The sequence below is a fragment of the Monodon monoceros genome, unplaced genomic scaffold (genome assembly GCF_005190385.1).
Source record: "Monodon monoceros isolate NGI ecotype Baffin Bay Population unplaced genomic scaffold, NGI_Narwhal_1 Super_Scaffold_4, whole genome shotgun sequence".
Taxonomy (NCBI): Eukaryota; Metazoa; Chordata; class Mammalia; order Artiodactyla; family Monodontidae; genus Monodon; species Monodon monoceros.
This window is the reverse complement of record NW_021703781.1, coordinates 35,589,440-35,611,933: the sequence shown is the minus strand read 5'-3', so window position 1 is coordinate 35,611,933 and position 22,494 is coordinate 35,589,440. Positions and strand designations below refer to the sequence as shown.

The window sequence follows — 22,494 nt, the reverse complement described above, 5'->3', positions numbered from 1 at the left end:
GAAGCTTCCCCCCTCCGCCATCCGCAGTCTCCGCCTGAGAAGGGGCTTCCTAGTGTGTGGAAACCTTTCCTCCTTCACAGCTCCCTCCCACTGGTGCAGGTCCCGTCCCTATTCTTTTTTCTCTGTTTATTCTTTTTTCTTTTGCCCTACCCAGGTACGTGGGGAGTTTCTTGCCTTTTGGGAGGTCTGTGGTCTTCTGCCAGCGTTCAGTAGGTGTTCTGTAGGAGTTGTTCCACGTGTAGATGTATTTCTGGTGTATCTGTGGGGAGGAAGGTGATCTCCGCGTCTTACTTTTCTGCCATCTTCCCGGAAGCCAAAGAACCAGTTTTTAGTTTCATTGATCTTTGCTATTTTCTTCGTCTCTACTTATTTCTGCTCTGATCTTTATGATTTCTTTCCTTCTACTAACTTTGGGTTTTGTTTGTTCTTCTCTCTCTAGTTGCTTTAGGTGTAAGTTTAGGTTATTTGAGATTTTTCTTGTTTCCCAAGGTAAGATTGTATTGCTATAAACTTCCCTCTTAGAACTGCTTTTGCTGCATCCCATGAGTTTTGGACCATCATGTTTTCATTGTCATTTGTCTCTAGGCATTTTTAAATTTCTTCTTTGATTTCTTCTGTGATGCCTTGGTAGTTTAGTAACATATTGTTCAGCCTTTATGTGTTTGTGTTTTTTACAGTTTTTATCCTGTAATTGATTTCTAATCTCATAGCATTGTGGTCAGAAAAGATGCTTGATGTGATTTCAGTAGTCTTAAATTCACTGATTTGTGGCCCATGATGTGATCTATCCAGGAGAATGTTCCATGTAGACTGCCTGGGCTTGAACCTTGACCCTGCCACGTGCTGAGTGAACTTGGGCACATTCTGAAGCCCGCTGCCTCTCAGTTTGTTCATCTGGAAATTGGGAATGATGATGATGGTGATGATAACAATAATGGTAATATTCCCTAAGTTATCCAGCTGTCTGAGGATCAAATACGTTGATACATGTAAAGTGCTTAGAACATCACCTGGTACCATGAGTGCCATGTCTCGGCCAGTTCAGCACACTTTCCTTGTGCACATGTATATGCATGCACACACATATGCACACACAAGTCCACATGCAGGTGTAGGCATGAACACTCACACACTCACACACACATGCATCCACACACTTCTCCCCAAAGCATTGATGGTGTCACTGGGTGCCTTCCTTGTGGGAATGTTTTCTAGAAGGGAGAAATCTCATCCCCCAGGTTCTATATACTTTGTCTTTAGGTCGAGCAGCATGAGAAGGAACATTGCCTGAGTCCTGCTCTATGTCAGGCATTGTCTTAGGGACTGATGTATCTTATTTCAAAACAGCCATTGTGTGTGGGAAGCTACAGTAGGCAGTCATCCATCCTGCCACCCTCTCACCTGGCTGGCTCAGCACTCAGGTCTTGGGAGGCCACCTGCCTGGGCTGCATCCCTCTGGGAGGACAGAGCTGCCTGGACAGAATGGAGCTTTGATGTCATGCTCTGGCCCACCCCACAGCCGCCCTGCGGGGATGGTCTCTGAGTCAGAGATAAGGAGATGGCAGATGGCAGGCCTTCCAGAGTCCTTGTAGAGCTTAGGGCTGGGAGAAGTCTGTTTCTCCTTCACTATCACTGTGAGTTAGGGAACTTCATGGATCTCCACTCCTTCCACTCTTTGGGCTGCCAGGAACCTCTTTGCCCAGTTGTGTATTTAGCTGTCACAGGTTTTCTGGGTCAAAAGTTCCTTTACCTTCTTGCTCTCTTCCTCTGTCCCTCATTTGCTTTCTTGTCCTCTATTAAATGTTTTGGATATTTTGCTTTCTAATTTTTTTTTTTTTTGCAAATGTTATTGAGATATAGCAAACAGAAAGGTGAGCAGAACACAGGTGTCGCAAGTGTGTAGTTTAATGATTTTTCTCAAAGTGAACAAAGCTGGGTAAGTAGTGCCCAGGTCCAGAATCCGAGTATTACCAGCACCCCCGGGTCCCCTCAGTCACTGACCCACCAAGGTAACTATGTTCTGACCTGGTTTTGCACTTTACATAAATGGAGTCATGCAGTGTACACTCTGGGTCTGGCTTCTGCTAGCAATTATGGGTTTTTTTTTTTCATTTTAAAAAATTTTGGTAAAAATAGGTCTGACGTAAAATTTTAACCATTTTTAAGTGTACAATTCAGTGGCATTAAGTATATTCGTCATGTGCAATCATCACCATCATTCATCTCCAGAACTCTTTTCATCTTGTAAAACAGACTCTGTACCCATTAAACAATAACTGTCCATTCCATTGTCCTCCAATCCCTGGCAACCACCATTCTACCTTCCGTCTCTATGAATTTGATTATTCTAAGTACCCATTTGATTATTCTAAGTACAGTATTTTACTTGTTTTAGTGGACTGGCTTGTTTCACTCGGAAAAATGTCCTCGAGGTTTGTCTATGTTATAGCATGTGTCAGAATTTCCTTCTTTTTATGGCTGAATAATATTCTGTTGTATGTATGTATCACATTTTGTTTACGCATCTATCCACTGATGGACACTTGGGTTGCTTCCGCCATTTGGATGTTGTGAATAATACTACTGTGAACATGGGTGTACATATATCTGCTCAAGTCTCTGCTTTCACTTCTTTCGGGTATACAGAATTGCTGGATCATATGGTAACTGTGTTTTAAATTTTTTGACATGCCTCCATACTGTTTCCCACAGTGGCTGCACCATTTTACATTCCCATGAACAGGGCACAAGGGTTCCAATTTCTTGACATCCTCACCAACACGTTTTCTGTTTTTTGGATTGTAACCGTCCTCATGGGTGTGAGGTGGTTTTGATTTGCATTTCACTAATGATCAGTGATGCTGAGTTGTGATTCTGCTTTCTCATCATCTATCGTCTGTCTTTTTGCCTGAGCTGTGTCCCATCTGTTGTCATTGCTGTCCCATGCTCCATGGTATGAGGAGACCATGACGATCCCGCTCATTCTGCCGCTCATGGGCATTAGGTAGTTTCCCCTTTGGAGGGATTGCAAGGGAGTGCCACTAAGAACATTCTAGAGTGCGTCTTTCAGTGGACATAGTGTTGGGTTTTTAAATGCAAGCCACTTCCATTTGGAGGTTAGTGTTGCATAAATAAACCAATCAATAAAACGCATAATGCATGCTCCCTGAGGGCCCTCCCTGAGGGTCCTCAGGCTTGAACAAGCTCCACAGGCCGGGCCAGGCTCCTGCCCGCTATGCCCTCCCGCCCCGTCCCAGCCGCCTGGTGCCTGCCCTCCCAGTTTCTAACCTGCTCCCTCACGGGGGGCCACCCTTGGCCCTGACAGCACCCCCTGCCCTCTGTTGTCCCCAGCGCCCTCCCCCACCGCCGAGCCGGCTAGCTGAGGGTGTGACCGGCTCCTCTCTGTGCCCAGGGGTCTTTGGGCAGCGCCTGGAGGACACAGTCCACCACGAGCGGAAGTATGGCCCGCGCCTGGCACCCCTGCTGGTGGAGCAGTGTGTGGACTTCATCCGGGAGCGCGGGCTCACCGAGGAGGGCCTCTTCCGCATGCCTGGCCAGGCCAACCTGGTGAGGGACCTGCAGGATTCCTTCGACTGTGGGGAGAAGCCACTGTTTGACAGGTGAGCTCCTGGGAGGGGTGCAGATAGGGCCACCTGTCCATTCCCCTGCATAGCCTCCTCTCAGGATGCCAGCTGAGAGGCATGGGTGCAGGATGGAGGATGGGATGGTGCCCTACACTGGCACGTGCCCAGCCAGCCCTCCCAATGGGCGGAGTGCGGGGCACAGAATCACTGCAGCAGCCCTGCATCTCCCTTAGGGGCGGATCCTGTCACCTCCACGTGGGCTGTATCCACTGTGGATGCCCGTAAGCCCACCCCAGCAGGAGCAGGGAAAGGCCTCTGCTGGCACCACCCAGGACTCCAGGCCTTCTGCAGGGTCTGTCTCTTGGCTCTGCTTTCTTGGGATAACTTGCCCCCCAGGCTCCTTTGGTGCCAAAATGGAGGCGTGGCTCCAGCCCCACATTCTCACAGGTTTTGGGGGTGCGGGAGCAAGTCTCCTCCAGCTGTCCTGGGCCTGTGCCCATCCTACCTCATCACTGGGGCTTACTGGGTCCTGGGCTCCACCCTGGGATACTCAGCCTCACTTAAAGCCCAGGGGCTAAGAACGGGGGAGAGGTAGCTGTTTGGGGGCCTCTTCTCTCTGATGGTATCTCCATTATGGAGATTTTTCATAGAAAATTCTTTCTGTATCAAGCCAGCCCTGGCCCCCATGGAGCTTCTGCCCGTTCTTCTCAGATCTGCCTTCACAGATGAGGGCCCCTCTGTTGCAGGATAGGTCCACAGGTTTCTGCTGGCAGCCCTGGCGTTTTCAGATCTTTTCCTCTCGGGGCAGAACACTTCCAGCCCCTCCAGCATCTGCCCAGACCCATCACCACAGCCAGGAGAGTCTGTCAAATCCTTTTTCACATGTGGAGCCTGGGACTGATCACCACTCCCCAGAGGGGGTCTACCCAGGAGGGCACAGGGGTTCCTTCATCTGGAGCCTCGTGAATTTCCATCTGATACTCTGAGCTTGTGGTTTATTATTTATAATCTCAGTGAGCTTGTGGTCCACTCTGAACCTCTGTCAGCCAAGCCTCTTCCATCCTGTGCCTGTGTGGCTGTGGGTTAGGATGGGAGATTGCTTCAAATAATGCTTCTCTGTGGTTCCTGGAAACTTGCTCTTGACATTGAGGTTTTTTAGAGAAGGGACCACGGCCCCAGTTGCCACTGACCCCACACCTTGAGCACTCCCCTGGCTGTGGATGACCACGGCCTCTCCTTTCTCTGCTCCCCCCGTCACTGGGAAGGTGCTGAGGAGCTGAGTGTGGTGTGCTGATGGGAAATCTGACGGAAGTGATGTGATCAGTAGCCAGAGGGACCCTCGGTTCCAGAACCAAGGAGAGGATTCTGGGGACAGGTGTGGGGTTGGGTGTCCTCTGTTTCAACAGTAGGGCAACAGTAGGGTGTGAGAGCAGGTGAGTGCACCTGGGAGGGCATGAGGGAGAAGAGAGGAAAGGGGACAACCTGAGAAGCCCCATCTTGGAGGATGGGCTGGAGGTGATCCCAGGAAGAGGCGTAGAAGTGTCCAGAGGGAGAGACAGGAGCCCAGGGAAGGCCTGCCCCACACTGCTGAGAGGTCGGGAGTCAGGGCTGCAAGGCGGGGGAGCCTGAGGGCCTCTGCCTCTCCAGTGGGTATTCAGCAGGTGGGCCAGAAGGGGAGAGGATCCAGGCTGAGGCCTTCAGGAACCACAGCTTGCACAGAGCATTTGTGCAGGGGGGGCAAAGCCGAGGAAGGCACTCTAGGGAGCTGAGTTTCGTCCTGAGGCCCAGGAAGCCAGGCACAGTTTGAGTAGGGCGGCGGCCAGATCTGATTTCGTGTTTGCAGCTATCTCCTGAGTTGGCATCAGGCGGTAAGACAGTATATCTGGATCCCCGGGAGCTACCAAAAGTCCAGGTTCCAGGCCCCGCCCTCTCCACTCCTGTGGAATCAGACACACGAATGAGGAGTGGGAATCTGCATGTATAAAAGCCCCCAGTGACTCTGCTCAACAACCAGATTTAGAGGCCAGTGGCCAAGGGGGAACCCCACGTCAGGGTGGGGGCAGAAGCAAGGGTGAGTGGCATGACGGGCGCAGGGCAGGCCCCCCCTTTGCACCTTCCAACCTCAACCTCTCCTCAGCCTCTCTTCCCCCGCCCTCCCTCTCCCTCCCTGACCTCCTGCTTCCATCTGGAGCATCCCACACTAGCCCTGCCCTCAGTGCGTTTACAGACTTTTCTTCAGTGGTCATATGCCCATTTTATGGATTAGAACCCAAGGCTGGGAGACCCCATGTAACTCACCCAAGATGCCCAGAGGTGGGCTCTGCCCAGCTGGATCCTGGTCCCAGAGCCCCTTGCCCTCCACCTACATTCCCCCCTCCAGGAAAGTTCCTCTCTCAGCCTGCTCACCCTTCCAGAACCATCCTGTTTCTCCCTCCTGTCATCCGACAGCCTCTCATGTAGGGTCTCCTCTCCTGTACCCACACTTGCAAGTCCTCAGCCCCCTGAACACCGGGGCTCCACCCACCTTTCCAGGACCCTTCTCCACAGTGTTCCTTGCACTGCCACAGCTGGCCCGGGCTCTGAGTGCCTCTCCCTTCTGGAAGCTTCTCCCGGGGTATCTGACCCCATTCTCTCCCACTTCCTGGTATCTCCTCTGGCCCTGCATTGTGCCCACCCCCAACACAGGCGTCCCAAGGCTCCTCTTCTCCACTTCCTGACGAGATTGTCCCAGGGCTGCTCCCCTCACCCACACGCTGGCAGAGGCCATCCGGGACCGAGCTGGCTTGCTCTATGTGCATAGACACGCTCTGCACCGTGAACTCCGGCCTCCAGTCCTGGACTCGCTCCTCCATACAGAGCCCCACCTGGCCTGGAAGCCGCAGTCACCACACCTGTCCCTTCCTGCCACCCTGGTCTCTAGTCCCTGGCCCGTAGCAGGTCTCCCAGCCCTGTCCGTGTTGTTGCCGAGCATCTCGAGGACGGTCTCCCCCATGCCCCACCTTGGTGGCTCTGGTGACTCTCGCAACAACTCTTCTTACATCACTTCGCACCCATCCGTTGAGGGAGAGTGCTTGGTAGGTGTGGGGGAGTGGCCGTGAACAGGACAGAAAACAGACAAGGCCCTGCCCTCACGTGGCCAGGACAGATGACAAATAAATGCACTCAGGGAACCAGCCCGGGTTCCCATCACCAAGCTCCCCTTGGCCTGGCCCACAGCACAGAGCAGGGCGTGCTCCTGGCTCCCAGAGCAGGCAGCCCGGCCCCCAGGGAGGTAGTGCTTGTTGACTGGGCTGGGATGGGAAAGATGGGCCAGGCTGTCGTGTGGAGAGTGGACTGTAGGGGAGCGAGGTGTAGGGGCCGGGAGACCACAGCTGTGTTCTGGATGGACATTGGTGTCGGTGGGGCTGAGGGGGTCTTTGGGAATGAAGAGATGCATGGGAATGGCGGCATTACCAGATCCATCCTGCAGATGGAGAAACTGAGGCTGGGGGTTATCTGCCTCACGGCGGGTTACCTGCTGTGCAACAGCGAGGGCAGAAGCTGATTTGGACCCCAGGGCAAGCCCTTGTCTCCAGCTGTTGCCCTCCTTGCCGGTGCACACTGTGTGCCTGCTCCTGGGAGAGGGAGCGGGACGGGTGACAACGCCTGCCCTGAAAGGGCTCACAGGCTGGTGGGTACCCATTGTGCTGTGGGCTGTGAACGTTCTCCTTGAGTGCTGGAGCTTGGGGCTGGACTCAGGCAGGTGTGTGTTGAAGGGGAGGGTCTGAGGGGAGTTTAGGGAGAAAGTGACCAGAAGCAGCCTTGGGTCAACTGTGGGGAGTGGGGAGAGAGGGAGGAAGTGAATTTCTAGGTAGGGAGAAAGAAGGTGAGGCGGTCAGGGCTGGGCCAAGCTCGCAGACGCAGAAGCACTGGAACCCGCGGGCAGCCAGGAGCCGCCAGGATGGGGCTTTGGGCAGGGACGTGGAGGCAGGGTCTGCAGCATGGAGGGGCCACTCTGCGTCTACTTGCCCAGATCAGAAATGCTTCCACCTCCTCCATCGGGGGAGACATGACGGCTGGCCCTTGTCCGAAGGCCAGCAGCTGATCCTCCTGGCTTCCCATCCCTCCCCGCATCCTCCTGGGGCTCCTGCTCACACAGTGGCTGGCAGTGAACTCATGGGGTCCCCAGGTGGGAGAAGGGGCATTGGGCTCAAGGCTGGGTACCCACTGGGGACCTAAGCACCCATGAAATGGATGGGTCAGCAGAGGAGGTGGCTGAGAGAAGGCACTGAAGGCCGTGGGCGGCAGCATGTCTGGCTGGAGAGGGGAGGTGGGGGCACAGATGGGGGCTGCTCCACTGGCCAGACGGAGAGCCACCAAGAGCCACCAGTCCTGAGGAAGGGAGGGGCTCTGGGTGCGTGAGTTTGAGGTGTATGTAGCCCTGTGGAACCCCAGAATTCCAAATGCCAGGGCGGAAGGGACCCCAGGGCTTAGCTCAGTGATACCAGCCTTGGACAGCCAGGGCCAGGTGGCACCTTAATGGCACAGCCACGTTCTTTGGTCCTAGGCCCATCTTTCCTGAGCACCTCCCATGAGGGAAATGCACGTCCAGCGTTTAAATCCAGGGCCCTAGAAAAGCAGATGAAATACCTGGGGTCTAGCCCAGCCTGGGAGGCAAGCTTGGAGGAGGTGCCAAGACTGCAGTCCAGGACCTGAACTGAGAGTCCAAACAGGCCCAGGGCTGCCGCCCTCCACAGGGCCCACTTCAGCCCGGGCAGCTCCCAGCTATGAGCAGGAGACTGATGCCTGGGAGTGCACATACGGGGCTCTGGGGTGCTGGAAATGGGGCATCCATAGCGTGAAGAGAAGCCCAGAAGCCAGGGAAAGAGCCTGACCTCTGACCTGCCCAGCCCCTGGTGGCAGGTGCCCAGGGACAGCTGCCCTTTTTCAAGGGGCTCAGCAGCCCTGCGTGGTGGGCACCTTTGACACAGCCCTCCTGCTTCCGTTGGAGGGTGAGCCTGGGCAGAGGAGCAAGCTCAGGCTTGGGTCGAAGGACAGCTGTGCCCCTGGCTGCCTGCCTCCCCGGTGTGGAGCAGCTGCACGTCACCCTCCAGAGTACCCTGGGGCAGGCAGCAGGGCAGTGGAAGGGAGCCCTTCATGCTCACCTGTTCACCAGCCAGTCATCACAGTGCACACGCACACACACACGGACGTGAGAGCAGAGGCTGCCCCTGGTGGGGGTGGGCCGGGGTACTGGTCACTCCTGTGGTTCCCTGGCGCCCAGGCCTCACACTCATTCCTCTGCCTGCAGCACAACAGACGTGCACACGGTGGCCTCCCTGCTGAAGCTCTACCTGCGGGAGCTCCCCGAGCCTGTGGTCCCCTTCGCCAGGTATGAGGACTTCCTTAGCTGCGCCCAGCTGCTCACCAAGGACGAGGGGGAGGTTAGTGGCTCATGGGGACCCATCCTGGGGGGGTGGGCCTGCTAGTTGGTGGCGGGTATGTGGAGACAGGACTTTCTGTGACTCTTCATGGCACACAGATCCTGCCGCCTGCTGTGTGTCAGGGGGGTGGTGCCCTGGAGCAGCCTGCTCTGTGGGGGACAGGCCTAGACCTCCTAATCTGGGGAGGGCCGGAACATCCCACTGTGTGTGGAGGGCACGCTGGGGTGAGGTGCCTGGAGCATCCCCTCCCTGTGTGCGGCCCTCTGTCTCCCGGAGGGGCAGGTACTTCCTAAAGCAGGCCGTGTCCCAGCCGTGCCCGTGAGCACAGGGAGCTCAGGCTGGGCCACCACCCAGTAGGCACTCCTGCTCCATCACCTGCTCCCACAACCAACTCAGGCTGCCCAGGCCGGCCGGCCGTGGGGTTCAGAAACAACCAGACCTTTCATCTGTTTCTATCCCGCCGCCTCCCAAAAGAATTCGAGACTGCTCCCAGGACAGGCCCCCCACCCCACCCCTGCAGTGCCCGCCTGCAGCCCTGGTGGGCTCCGGCTGGGGAAGGACTGTTTGCGCTCCCTCTGGCCGTGTGGGAGATGAGGGGTCTTTATCTGGCAGATATTTGTAGCTTGATGAGTGAGCTGGCCCTGACATTCCTCTGTGGCCCTGCAGAGGCACATCCCTCACAATGGCTTCTCAAAAGTAAATCTGCTTCCCCCCAGAGGTCACAAGCCAGGGAGATGGAAGTGGTGGTGGTCACCTGGGGCCAGGCCCATGGGCTGTGGATGGAGGTCTGGACTCGGATTCTCACCCCCTACTCCCTCTAGTAAGAGAAGGACTGGGGCCTCCTTGCTGGTCTTTGAAATTGTTTTTTCTCTCTCAATCCCAAGGGAACTCTGGAGTTGGCTAAACAAGTGAGCAGCCTTCCCCTGGTCAATTACAACCTGCTCAGATATATCTGCAAGTAAGTGACTAGGGGTGGGGCTTCCCTCCCCTGTGCTCTGGCTCCCTGCCCTTCAGGGGGGTCGGGGGGCCTGGGTCATGCTTCCACTCACATGTCTGTCAAGCCAATGGGGAATATAGAAGAACACAGTCACTGCACTCATAGAGCTTACAGTCCTGAGCACATCATTCCTGAAGGAAAAGGATACAGCCTTTGTTCCTTCTGCCTCCTCTGCGTGCCTCTCACCATCCCCTCCCCATGGTCTGCCTCCTGACCACGACCTAGGCTTAGGGTGCCAGGCGAGGACATGCAGGGTGGCCTTCACCCAGCCCCGTGTCTGGGGGGATCTGGGCCTTCCTGGGCATCTGCCCCCACTGCAGGTGGGAGAATTATGTGTCCTTCCATGACAGGCCCTTGTCCCAGTGGCCTTTGCTTCTGACGGCCCTCTCAGATCTTAGGGGAAGCTCTGCCTTCTTCCAAGCCTGGCAGGGCAGCTGGCTGTGCTTAGCAGCTGTGGAAATGTGGGTGCAGCTGAGCATGGGCGCCAGGCAGCTCCCAGTAGATCTGGCATCAGGATTTGCTTCTCTGCCAACTGTCTCTTCCTTACATTGCAGGTTTCTGGATGAAGTTCAGTCCCACTCAGATGTCAACAAGATGAGCGTCCAGAACCTGGCAACCGTTTTTGGACCTAATATACTTCGGCCGCAGATAGAAGACCCAGTGACCATCATGGAAGGTAATGGTGGAGGTGTGCGTGGTGCTCTGGGCTCGCCTTGATCCCGGGCAAGTCCTCAGCATCCTCAACGCCAGGCCGGCAGGAAGGGCGGCTCCATCCCTGGGGATTAGGCAGCAGCCTCTCTGGACCTCTTCACCGCCTCCTCCCCCATGGGGTCAGCTATAAGAGGAAAAGGAGCTTTGCCCTGTGGATGGGGTCATAAGGTGCAGTTAGAATGGTGAGAGAGTCTGGGGGGCGGGTGTGGAGAAGGTCAGCGCACTTGCCCTTGAACACACACAGATGTTTTTGCTTTACTAAAGTAATTTTCGATTAAGTAATTGTCACAGGCTTCTTCTGGATGTCAGAGCTTTTGCAAACCCGAGGAATATTCCGTTCTATAATGAAGACTAATAATGATTAGAAAAAAAATAGCAACAGCAGCTGTTTTAACACGCCCCGGCCTCTGCTAAGTACTTTACTTCTACCACCGTATTTTAATCTTCACAAGCAGCCCGCGCTGTGGTTACTGCCCCCAGTTTACGGATGAGGAGACAGGCCAGGAGAGGCAAGGTGACTCTGTCAGCCCGACTTTTCAAAGGGCACAGGTGCAGGCTGGCATGGAAATGAGAGCCCTGCTTGGAGACCCCATGGAAGACTGCCGGCGGGGTTAGTGTCAGAGCCTAGCCGCTCACAGGCAGGAAACCCGCAGCCAGTCCCGGCTGAGCGCAGATGCCGGCGGAGACTCACACAGGACCCACCCGACGCCAGCTGGAGCCCGCTGCCCCCGGCGCCAGGCAGGCTGAGGGCAGAGGGGCCATTCCTGTCGAGCGTGACCTAGGGGAGGGGCAGGGTGGGCTGTGGAGCTGTCCCTCGCCACCCCCAGCCGAGGGTGTGACCGTTGGGGTTGATGCTCTCGCTTGGCACGCCCTTGGCCTGACAGGCAGGTCTCCCCAGAGCTCCCGCCTGCCAGGTTGTGCAAACGTCTGAGGGCAGATGCTCACCCCACTGACTTGCTGAGCTCCTGCCTCACCTACTTTTCTGGACTAAAGATTGTTTACTTAGTTTTCCCCACGATTCTCAGTTACTTCTAGTGGGAGGGTCCACCCAAGTACTTCACCCTCCTCATCACACAGAAGCCTCCCCAGTCTCTGGTATTTGGTTGAGGACAAGAGGAGGGAACGAGGCAGCAGGATCCATACCATGGTCCCTCTGCACCGCCTCCCTTTGTCACTGACCCCTGCCCCCACCCCACAGCCTCAGGAACCGAGTCCCCACAGATGCCACAGGCTGCATCTCAGGGGCTGTGGCCTGGAGAAGAGGGAGTGTGTGCATGTGGGGGGGGGAGGCTGTTCACGTTGGGGGGCAGCCGTGTACATCTGTGTGCACGGGGTTGTGTATGTGTGCCTACACGCACCTGTAAGATATCTCTACTCTGTCCCAGAGCCCTGTGCCTCCCAGAGTATGGACAGTCAGGCACGGCCACTGTGGGCAGCATATGGGGCAGCCGAGAGGGCCCTGCCGTCCAGGTCCTGGCTTCCAGTCCCAGCCTGCCCTTGGCTCAGCCCGCAGCCTTAACAGGCATTGTGCCTGCTCGTCCCCCCGCCAGCCGGGTGGAGTGGGTGTGAAGGGACAGTGCTGCTCTGTGCTCCAGGGCCCACATTGGAGGAGGGGGATTCTTGGGTATGGTCCTTATGTCCCTGCCTGGATTTGGAGGGGGTGGTGGCCGTCCTTTCCTTTGGGGCGGCACGTGGCAAGCTCTCGTTGAGTCCTCACTTGAGGAGTAGCCTGGTTTGGGGCTACTATCAGGGCTGGGCACCCTGGGTTCGAGCTGCAGCTTCCCCTGACTGGTCTGGAGAGCCTGAACTGGAGGTATTCACAGCCAGACTCTTCTTGTTCCTTCTTCCTGGCAGGCACTTCTCTGGTCCAGCACCTGATGACCGTCCTGATCCGCAAACACAGCCAGCTCTTCACTTCGAGGACCACGGAAGCGCCAGCCTCCCCACGTGGGAGCCCACCATGCACCGTGGGATGGGGCTCCGAGGAGGTCACCAGGGACAGCCAGGCAGAGCCCGGCAGCCCCAGTGCCCCTGGCCTGCCCTCGCACAGGACCTCTTCTCTGGATGGGGCTGCCGTGGCGGCATTCTCTAGAACCTCTCCCACAGGCCTGGGTAGCCGAAGCAGCCCTGCTGCCACCCCTGGGAAGAAGTTGCAGACTCTGCCCAACTGGAGGTCTTCCTTCCGGCAGTCAGGGTCCCGGTCGGGGAGCCCGAAGGTGGGCACCTCATCCCTGGAGGTGCCCATCATCTCCTCCGGAGGGAACTGGCTCATGAATGGGCTGTCCTCCCTGCGAGGCCACCGCCGGACCTCATCGGGAGACCGGTTCAAGGACTCAGGCTCCGAGCAGAGACTCTCCACCTATGACAACGTGCCCCTGCCCAGCCCCTTTCCCAGCACGCCCAGCGTGGCCAGCATGCCATGGTCTGGGGCCTCCTCCTGCGAGGCCTCAGCCAGGGGCCCGGTCAGCAGCTGCGCAGCGTGCAGGGCCAGTGGCTCTTCCACCTGCAGCTCCCTCCACACTGAGGGGGCCCTCGAGCCCTCCCCTGTCCCCAGCAGCAGTGAGGAGTGCAGATCCCCAGACCTGGACCACGGCCTGGACAGGGTGGGCGCCTGCATCAGCAGCAGCGAGCCCAGTGACCCAGGCAGCCCCACCCAGGGCCTCGCCCACCGTGCTGAGGCTCTGCAGGGCCTGGTCACGGAGCTCCGGGCAGAGCTGTGCCGGCAGAGGACTGAGTACGAGACGAGTGTGCAAAGGTAAAGGGCTGCAGCTGCTGGCTGAGTGTGAGGTGGGCGCTCCCTGGGCCGGGCAGGGCCCTTGCAGCCAGCCAGCTCACTGGGCACCGGTCCGGGCAGTCAGCCTCTGGCTCTGAAAGAAAGTCTCCTGGAGGCAGGGCTCAGAGCAGCCAGCGCCCAGGAGCCCCCTTTCTGGGACAATGCCCACAGGACAGGGCTGGGAGTGGAGGGGTGGGGATCCTATGTCTGGGAAAGCTCAGGAGCTGAGGGGGCTGGCATGCTGTCAGAGGCCTTTGATGGAGAGGCTCAGAGTGGTGGTCCCTCTGGGGCCCTCAGTCAGGGAGGAGGCAGGCCCCCAAGGTATGTCCTGTAGCCCGGGAACTGGGACTGGGGCAGGGCACGCGTGCACTGCAGGCCCCAGGCCAGCCTGGTTGACTGCCCATGGTTGGACCTGATGTAGAGTGAGGACTTCTTCTGGATCGAAATCCGATTTTCTCTGAGGAGGGAGCTGGCCTTGCCGAGCCAAGCCCTCCCTTCCACTGGGTCACAGAGGACACCTCGTGCCACCTTTTTTTTTTAATATATAAATTTGTTTATTTTTGGCTGTGTTGGGTCTTCGATGCTGCCCACGGGCTTTCTCTAGTTGCCGTGAGCAGGGGCTACTCTTCGTCGTGGTGCGCGGGCTTCTCATTGTGGTGGCTTCTTTTGTTGCGGAGCACAGGCTCTAGGTGCACAGGCTTCAGTAGTTGTGGCTTCGCCAGCTCTAGAGCGCAGGCCCAGTAGTTGTGGCACATGGGCTTAGTTGCTCCGCGGCATGTGGGATCTTCCCGGACCAGGGCTCGAACCCGTGTCCCCTCCATTAGCAGGCGGATTCTTAATCACTGTGCCACCAGGGAAGTCCTTCGTGCCACCCTTTAAGGCTTGCAGGCTTGTTCACTGATGGGCCCTGGTTCCAGCCTCCCTGTGCAGAGGGCATTTTCCAGCTCTGAGAGGCCGAGTTCCCCAATTAAAATCACCAGCAAAGCCTACACTGGACAGTGAGTGGTGCTTCCACCAGCATCTCAGACCCCTTAGCTCCTTTTGCCCAAGGCCTCGCATCAGCCCTACGAACCCATGTCCCACCCCCTAGCAGGGGCTTCATTGGGTTCTGAGTGCTTCCTCTTTCCATCAGACAGTGGAGGGGGAAGGGATTCATGCTTCTATTTCTGAGCCTGGGATTCCCACAGGGAGCTGGAATGGTAGCATTTGACCCTCTTGTTCTGCTGGCAGCTGTCTCCTGGGCACCTGGGGAGTGTCAGGTGTGTGCAGTCTCTGTGTTCACGGCAGGAAGATGGCAGGAAAGGGGCCGTGAGGGCAGCAGCCTCTCCGTGGGGGAAGTCACAGCAGGCAATGTCAGAGCCAGGACTTGAAGGACCGATAGGACTGAGCTGAGCAAGGAGGAGAAAAAGGACACAGTGTGAGTAAAACTCCGGAGCTTAAAGTTGTGGAGAAAACCCACAGTGTAAGCACTGGGTTGGAATTTACCAGGCAGAGGTAATGGCAGGAGCTCCCTGCAGACTCACTGCAAGGTGATTACTGCTGAAGATGAGCTCAGAGTGTACAGGAAGTGTTACTCGGCAGACACTGTCTGAGGGCAGCCTCAGAGGGGATCAGAATCAACATCTCACTTTCTTGGCTGTTTGTGGAGCTGACTTGAGCTTCTAGATCTTTCACCTTGGAGGCTGGGGTTCTCAGGGGAAATGCAGTATTGTTGCATGGCAGGCTATGGGTTCGAGTCCCTGCCCCACTGTGTACTGGCGGAGTGTCTGGGCAAGCTCTGAAAGCGTGGCGGAGTCGGGGTGGGGCAGGCGGCAAGGCGTTTTGGCAGGAGTGATGCTTTGATTTTATTGCCAGTGAGATGTGAAGCTGCTGGAAGACCTGGAGGACTTTGGTCACTTTGATGAGGTGCACTGACTGCTGTGCTCAGGAGCGCTTGACGAGGCAGACAAATACCAGTTAGGAGGCCATGGCCATCTAGGTCAGACCTGTGGCTGGCATGGACCTACGGGGCAGCAGACAAGGTGGGAGAAGCAGCCAGATTCTGAGTATGTTTGGGTTTTTCCAGTTGATCAGGTGTGGTGGTGAGAAAAAGGACTTGAGACACACCATTTTTGTTTTGGCCGAGTATCTGGAAGAAGGTGGTCACTGAGCCGGGGAGACTGGGGCTATAGGAGGGTAACTTGGGGAAGGAGGGCAGGAGCTCAGCTGTGGGTCTGTTAAGCTGGAGATATTAAGTTTCTGAGTGGACTTGAGGGAGATAAAGATTGAGGGTTGTCAGCACACTGAGTGCTTTAAGTACTTCAAGTCTGAGGCTGGACAAGGGTCCCTCAAGGAGTGGCGTGGAGGTTGTGCTCAGGAGCACCAAGGGGCAGGGAGGACCTGGCAAAGGAGGGCCCTGGACGGGAGGAGAAGCAGTGAAGGGGGCTCATGGGGGGGCCTGCTGGCCCTGCCTTGGGGAGGGTCTTCTGACATTATGCCCTGTGCTCCCCAGATGGGAGGCTGGGGTGAAGGAAGGCTTTCTCCCTTCTCCATGCTTTTTTTTTTTAATTGAAGTATAGTTAGTTTACAACATTGTGCTAATCTCTTCTGTACAGCAAAGTGATTCAGTTATACATATATTCTTTTTCATATTATTTTCCATTATGGTTTATCCCAGGATGTTGAATATAGTTCCCCGTGCTATACAATAGAACCTCGTTGTCTACCCATCCTATATATATAATAGTTTGCATCTGCTAATCCTGAACTCCGAATCCATCCCTCTCCCCACCGCCACCCCTCCCCCTTGGCAACCACAAGTCCGTTCTCTATGTCTATGAGTCTGTTTCATAGATAGGTTCATTTGTGTCATACTTTAGATTCCACATGTAAGTGATACCATATGATATTTGTCTTTCTCTGATTTGCTTCACTTAGTATGATCATCTCTAGGTCCATCAATATTGCTGCAAATAGCATGATTTCGTTCTTTTTATGGCTGAGTAATATTCCATTGTATATATGTGCCACATCTTCTTTATCCATTCATCTGTCGATGGACATTTAGGTTGTTTCCATGTCTTGGCTATTGTAAATAGTGCTGCTATGAACATAGGAATGCATGTATATTTTTGAATTAGAGTTCTGTCTGGGTATATGCCCAGGAGTGGGATTGCTGGATCATATGGCAACTCTGTTTTTAGTTTTTTGAGGAACCTCCATACTGTTCTCCATAGTGGCTGCACCAACTTAACATTCCCACCAACAGTGTTAGAGGGGTCCCTTTTCTCCACACCCTCTTCAACATGTTATTTTTAGACTTTTTAGTGATGGCCATTCTGACCAGTGTGAGGTGGTACCTCATTGTAGTTTTGATTTGCATTTCTAAGAATTAGTGATGCTGAGTATCTTTTCATGTGCCTATTGGCCATCTGTATGTCGTCTTTGGAGAAATGTCTATTTAGGTCTTCTGCCCATTTTTCAACTGGGTTGTTTGCTTTTTTGTTACTGAATTGTATGAGCTGTTTTGGAAATTAAGTCCTTGTCAGTCACATCATTTGCAAGTATTTTCTCCCATTCCATAGGTTGTCTTTCCGTTTTGTTTGTGGTTCCCTTTGCTGTGCAAAAGCTTATAAGTTTGATTAGGTCGCATTTGTTTATTTTTGATTTTATTTCTGTTGCCTGGGAGACTGACCTAAGAAAACATTGTCATGACTTATGTCAGAGAACGTTTTGCCTATGTTCTTTTCTAGGAGTTTTATTTATGGTGTCACGTCTTAGGTCTTTAATCCATTTTGAGTTTATTTTTGTGTATAGTGTGGGAGTGTGTTCTAACTTCACTGATTTGCATGAGGCTGTCCAACTTTCCCAACACCACTTGCTAAAGAAACTGTCTTTTCCCCATCGTATGTTCTTGCCTCCTCTGTCGAGGGTTATTTGACCATAGGTGTGTGGGTTTACTTCTGGGCTCTTTATTCTGTTCCACTGATTCATATGTCTGTTTTTTTGCCAATACCATGCTATTTTGATTACTCTAGCTTTGTAATATTGCCTTAAGTCTGGGAGTGCTATGCCTCCTGCTTTGTTTTTTTTCCTCAGGATTGCTTTGGCAATTCTGGGCCTTTCACAGTTCCATATAAATTTTAGGATTATTTGCTCTAGTTCTGTGAAAAATGTCATGGGTAATTTGACAGGGATTGCATCAAATCTGTAGATTGCTTTGGGTAGTATGACCATTTTAACAATATTCTTCCAATCCAAGAGCATGGGATATCCTTCCATTTCTCTGAATCACCTTCAGTTTCCTTTATTGTTAATGTTTTGTAGTTCTCAGCATATAAGTCTTTCACCGCCTTGGTGAGATTTATTCATAAGGTTTTTTGTTTTTTTTTTTGGATGCAATTTTAAAGGGGATTGTTTGTTTCATTGTTAGTATAAAGAAATGCAACCAATTTCTATGTTAATCTTGTATCCTGCTACCTTGCTGAATTCGTTTATCAGTTCTAGTAGTTTTTGCATGGAGTCTTTAGGGTTTTCTTTTTTTTTTTTTTTTTTTCTTTTTGCGGTACGCGAGCCTCTCACCGTTGTGGCCTCTCCCGTTGCGGAGCACAGGCTCTGGACGCGCAGGCTCAGTGGCCATGGCTCACGGGCCCAGCCGATCTGCGGCATGTGGGATTTTCCCGGACCGGGGCACGAACCCGTGTCCCCTGCATCGGCAGGCAGACTCTCAACCACTGCGCCACCAGGGAAGCCCTAGGGTTTTCTATATATAGTATCATGTCATCTGCAAATAATAACTTTATCTCCTCTCTACCAATTTGAATACCTTTTATTTCTTTTCCTTGTCTGATTGCTGTGTCTAGGACTTGCAGTACTATATCGAAGTAGTGCAAGTGGGCATCCTTCTCTTCTTCCAGACTTTAGCCCTTCTCCATGCTCTGTGTTCAGTGGTTGAGGGTGAAGGCCCAGGCCTCATCCTGGATGGGGCAGGGAATGGATATTTGCTTCAGGTACACCATGTGCCAGGCGGTATGCTGTGCACACGTGGTCTCCTTGGTCCATCATAGCTACAGTGCATAGGTGGAAGGCCGTCCCCTGCATTTTCAGGGTGAGACACCAGGGCTCAGTGAAGTTTGAGTCCTGCCCACAGTCATGTGTCATGTAGTCCGGTCGGTTCCTAGGAGCCACGCGCAGCAAGTCCCTCATGTCTCACAGGAGTGGGTCGTCTGGTTAAAGAGATAGATTTGTTAACCTCTACAGAGGCCTGAGGTGTAGCTCTGTGGTAGCAAAAAGGAGCAGTAATGTGGGTTATGTGCTGGGGAGGATCAAGAGAAGCTTCCCAGAGGCTGAGACGTTTGGGCTCGGGTGTGAAGGCCGAGAGGGAACGGAAGATGAAGTGACAACCTGAATGGGGTTTCCTGTGAGTTGCTGTCTCTGCCTGAAGATCAAGGGGTCTCGGAGAAGAGCAAACGTGAGGACAGTTTCCTGCTTCCCTCTCGGTGCAGGGCTCAGTCCTGTTCTCTGCCAGATGGCAGTCCATCCCTCAGCAGGACAGCTGGCTGGGAGGGGAGGGTAAGTGGTCTTCGTATTTGAGTGAGGACTCAGGGAGGCCCCTGGCCTCTAGTGCCAAAGGCTGAGGGGGCAGGGTCTCGGGGATGAGGCCCGACTGGCTTGGGGGAAAGCCCCAGGGTCTTGTGAGGAGATGCAGTCCGTGCGGCCTCACCCAGCACCGGGTCTGAGCCCGCACACATCCTTCCCCTGGTCCCAGGCCTTACCAGCTCCTTCGCCCCATCAAGTGTCCGCTGATAATGGAGTTTTCTTGGCAAACCCAGCAGGCCCAAGTCTAAAATGATGTCTTTCTTCTTGAATTTTAAGACTCGAAGAAGGTAGTGCCGACCTGAGGAAACGAATGTTACAGCTAGAAGAAGAACTAGACCAGGAAAAGAAAAAGTACACAATGCTGGAAATAAAGCTGAGGAACTCGGAGCGGGCACGGGAGGACGCAGAGAAGAGGAACCAGCTGCTGCAGAAGGAAATGGAGGAGTTTTTTTCAACCCTGGGAAGCCTGACTGCTGGGGCAAAAGGTGCCAGAGCACCAAAGTAAAGGAGTGGGGAGAGTTCTCTGCTGCTGCTCAGCTTGCCCTCCCTAACCTCCCGTGGCCTCGGGAGGAACCAGAGCCTCTGCAGCTTGGCCCTGGGCCTCAGTGGTGCCAGGAGGTCTGGTGCCAGCTGGAGAGAGCAGTCCTGACACCCCCTGTCGGGAGCCCGCGCCCTGCTCTGGAGCTGGATGCTGCTCTGACTGAGTAGGGTATGGCAGGCGTCAGGGGGGACAGTCCCGTGGCTGCCAAAACAGGTGGCACCTGGGATCTGAGTAGCTCACCAGGACCTTTTTGCATTCTTTATTAAATCTGCCCTGAAAGCATGATGCCTGGATGCCTGACTCCTTCATGGGCATGCAAAGTGAGGGTACCAACTGACCTCTCCTGTTTCTCGCAGGGTTGGGAGTCCTCAAGGTGTCCCATGGGTGGAATGGCGTGGGGCCTTCAGAAGTGGGGTGCAAAGGTCCCAGAGGAGCTGTTGCCATGGTCACTGAAGCTGGACTTAGCCACATGTCTGTGCTCTCAGCTCCATCTTCTGTGCTCTGGGCAGGATGGCTTACCTCACTGCTTGCTCCCTCTCTGAGCCACCTGGGCCTCTGCAGCTTGTGTCTGTCCTGGAATTCCTCTCAGGCCTTCCCCTGTAACCTGCTTTCCTTCCCTTGACTCTAGCTCTGCTCCAAAGCCAGAGCCTGTGAGTCAGAGCTCAGCAAGGGTGCTGTACTCCCTGCTTCTGCACCCCGGGAGTGTGCAGGGTGACAAGGTGTGCCTCTAAAGGAAAGGTGAGCCAAGGTGATAGGCAGTGCCTGTTCTCTGTCCTCCAGGCACAGACGCCTCAGACTGTGCCCATCTCCCTTGCAAATTCCCCTCGAGCTGGTGCTAACCCCTCTCCCTTCCCTGCCTGCTTACCTTCGTCCTCCAGTTCATCCTCAGACTTCAAGGCTCCACGGGGGTAAATCCTTCAAGAAAACCTTTCCGTGGCTCCTGCCACACACAGCCCAGGCCTGGGCCAGCGCTCCACAGGATGGGCCTTCAGGGGCACCAAAGAAGCCACCTCTGAGCAGAGGGGACTGGCCTCTGGGGCACAGGCAGTGCTAGCACCAGCATCACTTGCTCCTGCTCATGGTGTCCTTACCTATCACCCCTCACGACCCCAGCCGTAAACTGCAGTGGTTTTGAGCGGAGTGGGGTCAACAAAGTGCCCCAATTTCCGACTATCGTCTCTGGAGAAGTCATTCAGGCCCAACCACCCATCCACCTCGAATCAGGTATACACTATCACGTGATAGCAATCCTCTAAATGCCAGGGTCTCAGTGCTCCCAGAAGTCTGGCTCTGCACTATAAGGTGCAAGCCTACAGGCCCAGGCCCACTGGTAACTCTAACAGTGGTGAGGCAGGCCAATGACTGGTCTGCTGCTGGGTCACTTTTGGCCTCACCAGCCAAGAGGACAAGTGGCTGCCGAGGGCCTTCAGCGTCACCAGCAGTCCGAGTTCTCTTGCAGAGCTCTGAGGGGTGGGATGAGTGGAGAGCACTACCTGCCTCTGCTCCCAGGACCAGAGCCATCACAGCACCGGATGCTGGGTGACTAGCTTTCCCAGAAGGTGAAATATTGCCTTCCTCTGTTCAAGGAGAAAGAAAATAATACGAAGTGACTGATTCCTCACAACAACTCAGTAACAAAGGAATTAGCTGCATGCTCCCCATTCAGAGGAGAAACTGAGGCTAGGAGGAGATTGGTGGGAACACCAGTGTATTTTATGGTCCTGAGTTCCCTCACCACAGCCCTGAAATTCTGCCGACTTTGACCTAGAGAGAAAATGCTGCCAGGCTATCAAAAGAGCAGAAGAGACCAAAGGGGTTTCACATGATGAAAGGGAGGCTGTCTTCTCTTAGCCATTAATAGTGGCAAAGCTCAGCTTCTGGCCAAGTCCTTGCCCCAAACCAGCTCATGAGCGGCATCTGCCACCTGCTGGCAAAACTAAGACCTGCAAATGTGATTTTTCTCTGAAAATTAGCTGGCAATGAACGTCTACTGACGTTCTGCCCTCCAATTTCCATTTAACAGCACCCTCCATTCTATCTGTAAAACGTACTGACTTCTGCCTGTAAAGCACACTGAGCACTGAGACTGGGGGGCTCTGGCCCAGTACCCTGTACTCATGTGCTTCATTCTTCCCAGTTGAGTTGCATTTACAGAACCTGTCCCCAAACCTGTGGATTCAAGTTGTACCTACTGTAATGACATCATTTAATATTTAATAAGCCGATGCAACTAGAGATTATCATACTAAGTCAGAAAGAGAAAGACAAATGTATGATATCACATATAGAATCTAAAATATGACACAAATGAACCTGTCTATGAAACAGAAACAAGAGAATCACAGACATAGAGAACAGAGTGGTGGTTGCTAAGGGGGAGGGGGTTGGGGGAGGGATGGAGTGGGAGTTTGGGATTAGCAGATGCAAACTATTACATACAGAATGGATAAACAACAAGGTCCTACTGTCTAGCACAGGGAACTATATTCAATATCCTATGATAAACCATAATGGGAAAGAATATAAAAAAAGAATGTGTATGTGTGTGTGTGTGTGTGTGTGTGTGTGTGTATATATATATATATACACACACAACTGACATTGCTGTACAGCAGTAATTAAAATAACATTGTACTTCAATTAAAAAAATACATTTGAGAATCTGATGAAGCCTATGGACCCTCTGAAGAAAAATAACCACATATACTAAAAATTCAGCTTTCAGAGACCTCTTGAAGCCTGTCACTAAATTCTGTAATCAGAGTTTAGAAATTAAGGGGTTAATAACAATAAATCCTTAAATTTTAAAATAATAAGTAAACCAATGAATTATAAGTGTGAAAAGACAGGGAATCAATTTTTTGAAAACCTACATGAATGCTCTCAGT

At 53.8% G+C, this 22,494-nt stretch overlaps 2 protein-coding genes across 10 annotated transcripts in view; one reads left to right on the top strand and one right to left on the bottom strand.

Annotated features, from left to right (window-relative positions):
• ARHGAP22 (Rho GTPase activating protein 22) overlaps positions 1-19,888 on the top strand; it is a 211,167-nt gene extending 191,279 nt beyond the window's left edge. For both annotated transcript variants that reach the window (XM_029201107.1, XM_029201108.1), the window contains 6 exons: positions 3,413-3,620; positions 8,875-9,007; positions 9,892-9,965; positions 10,559-10,680; positions 12,570-13,470; positions 19,342-19,888. In XM_029201107.1, the coding sequence (XP_029056940.1) occupies positions 3,413-3,620; positions 8,875-9,007; positions 9,892-9,965; positions 10,559-10,680; positions 12,570-13,470; positions 19,342-19,570 (1,667 nt within the window). In that variant the 3' untranslated portion in view covers positions 19,571-19,888. The remainder of the gene's footprint in view (positions 1-3,412; positions 3,621-8,874; positions 9,008-9,891; positions 9,966-10,558; positions 10,681-12,569; positions 13,471-19,341) is intronic.
• Positions 10,674-22,494, bottom strand: part of MAPK8 (mitogen-activated protein kinase 8) — a 123,892-nt gene continuing 112,071 nt past the window's right edge. For 4 of the 8 annotated variants that reach the window (XR_003790559.1, XR_003790552.1, XR_003790557.1 and 1 more), the window contains 2 exons: positions 19,945-20,592; positions 18,122-19,363 (listed from right to left, as the gene is read on the bottom strand). The gene's annotated coding sequence lies outside the window, so the exon portion shown is untranslated. Of the gene's footprint in view, positions 10,865-13,483; positions 14,877-18,121; positions 19,364-19,944; positions 20,593-22,494 lie in introns of those variants that run through there. The other 4 variants (XR_003790555.1, XR_003790553.1, XR_003790556.1 and 1 more) reach the window with 4 other exon arrangements.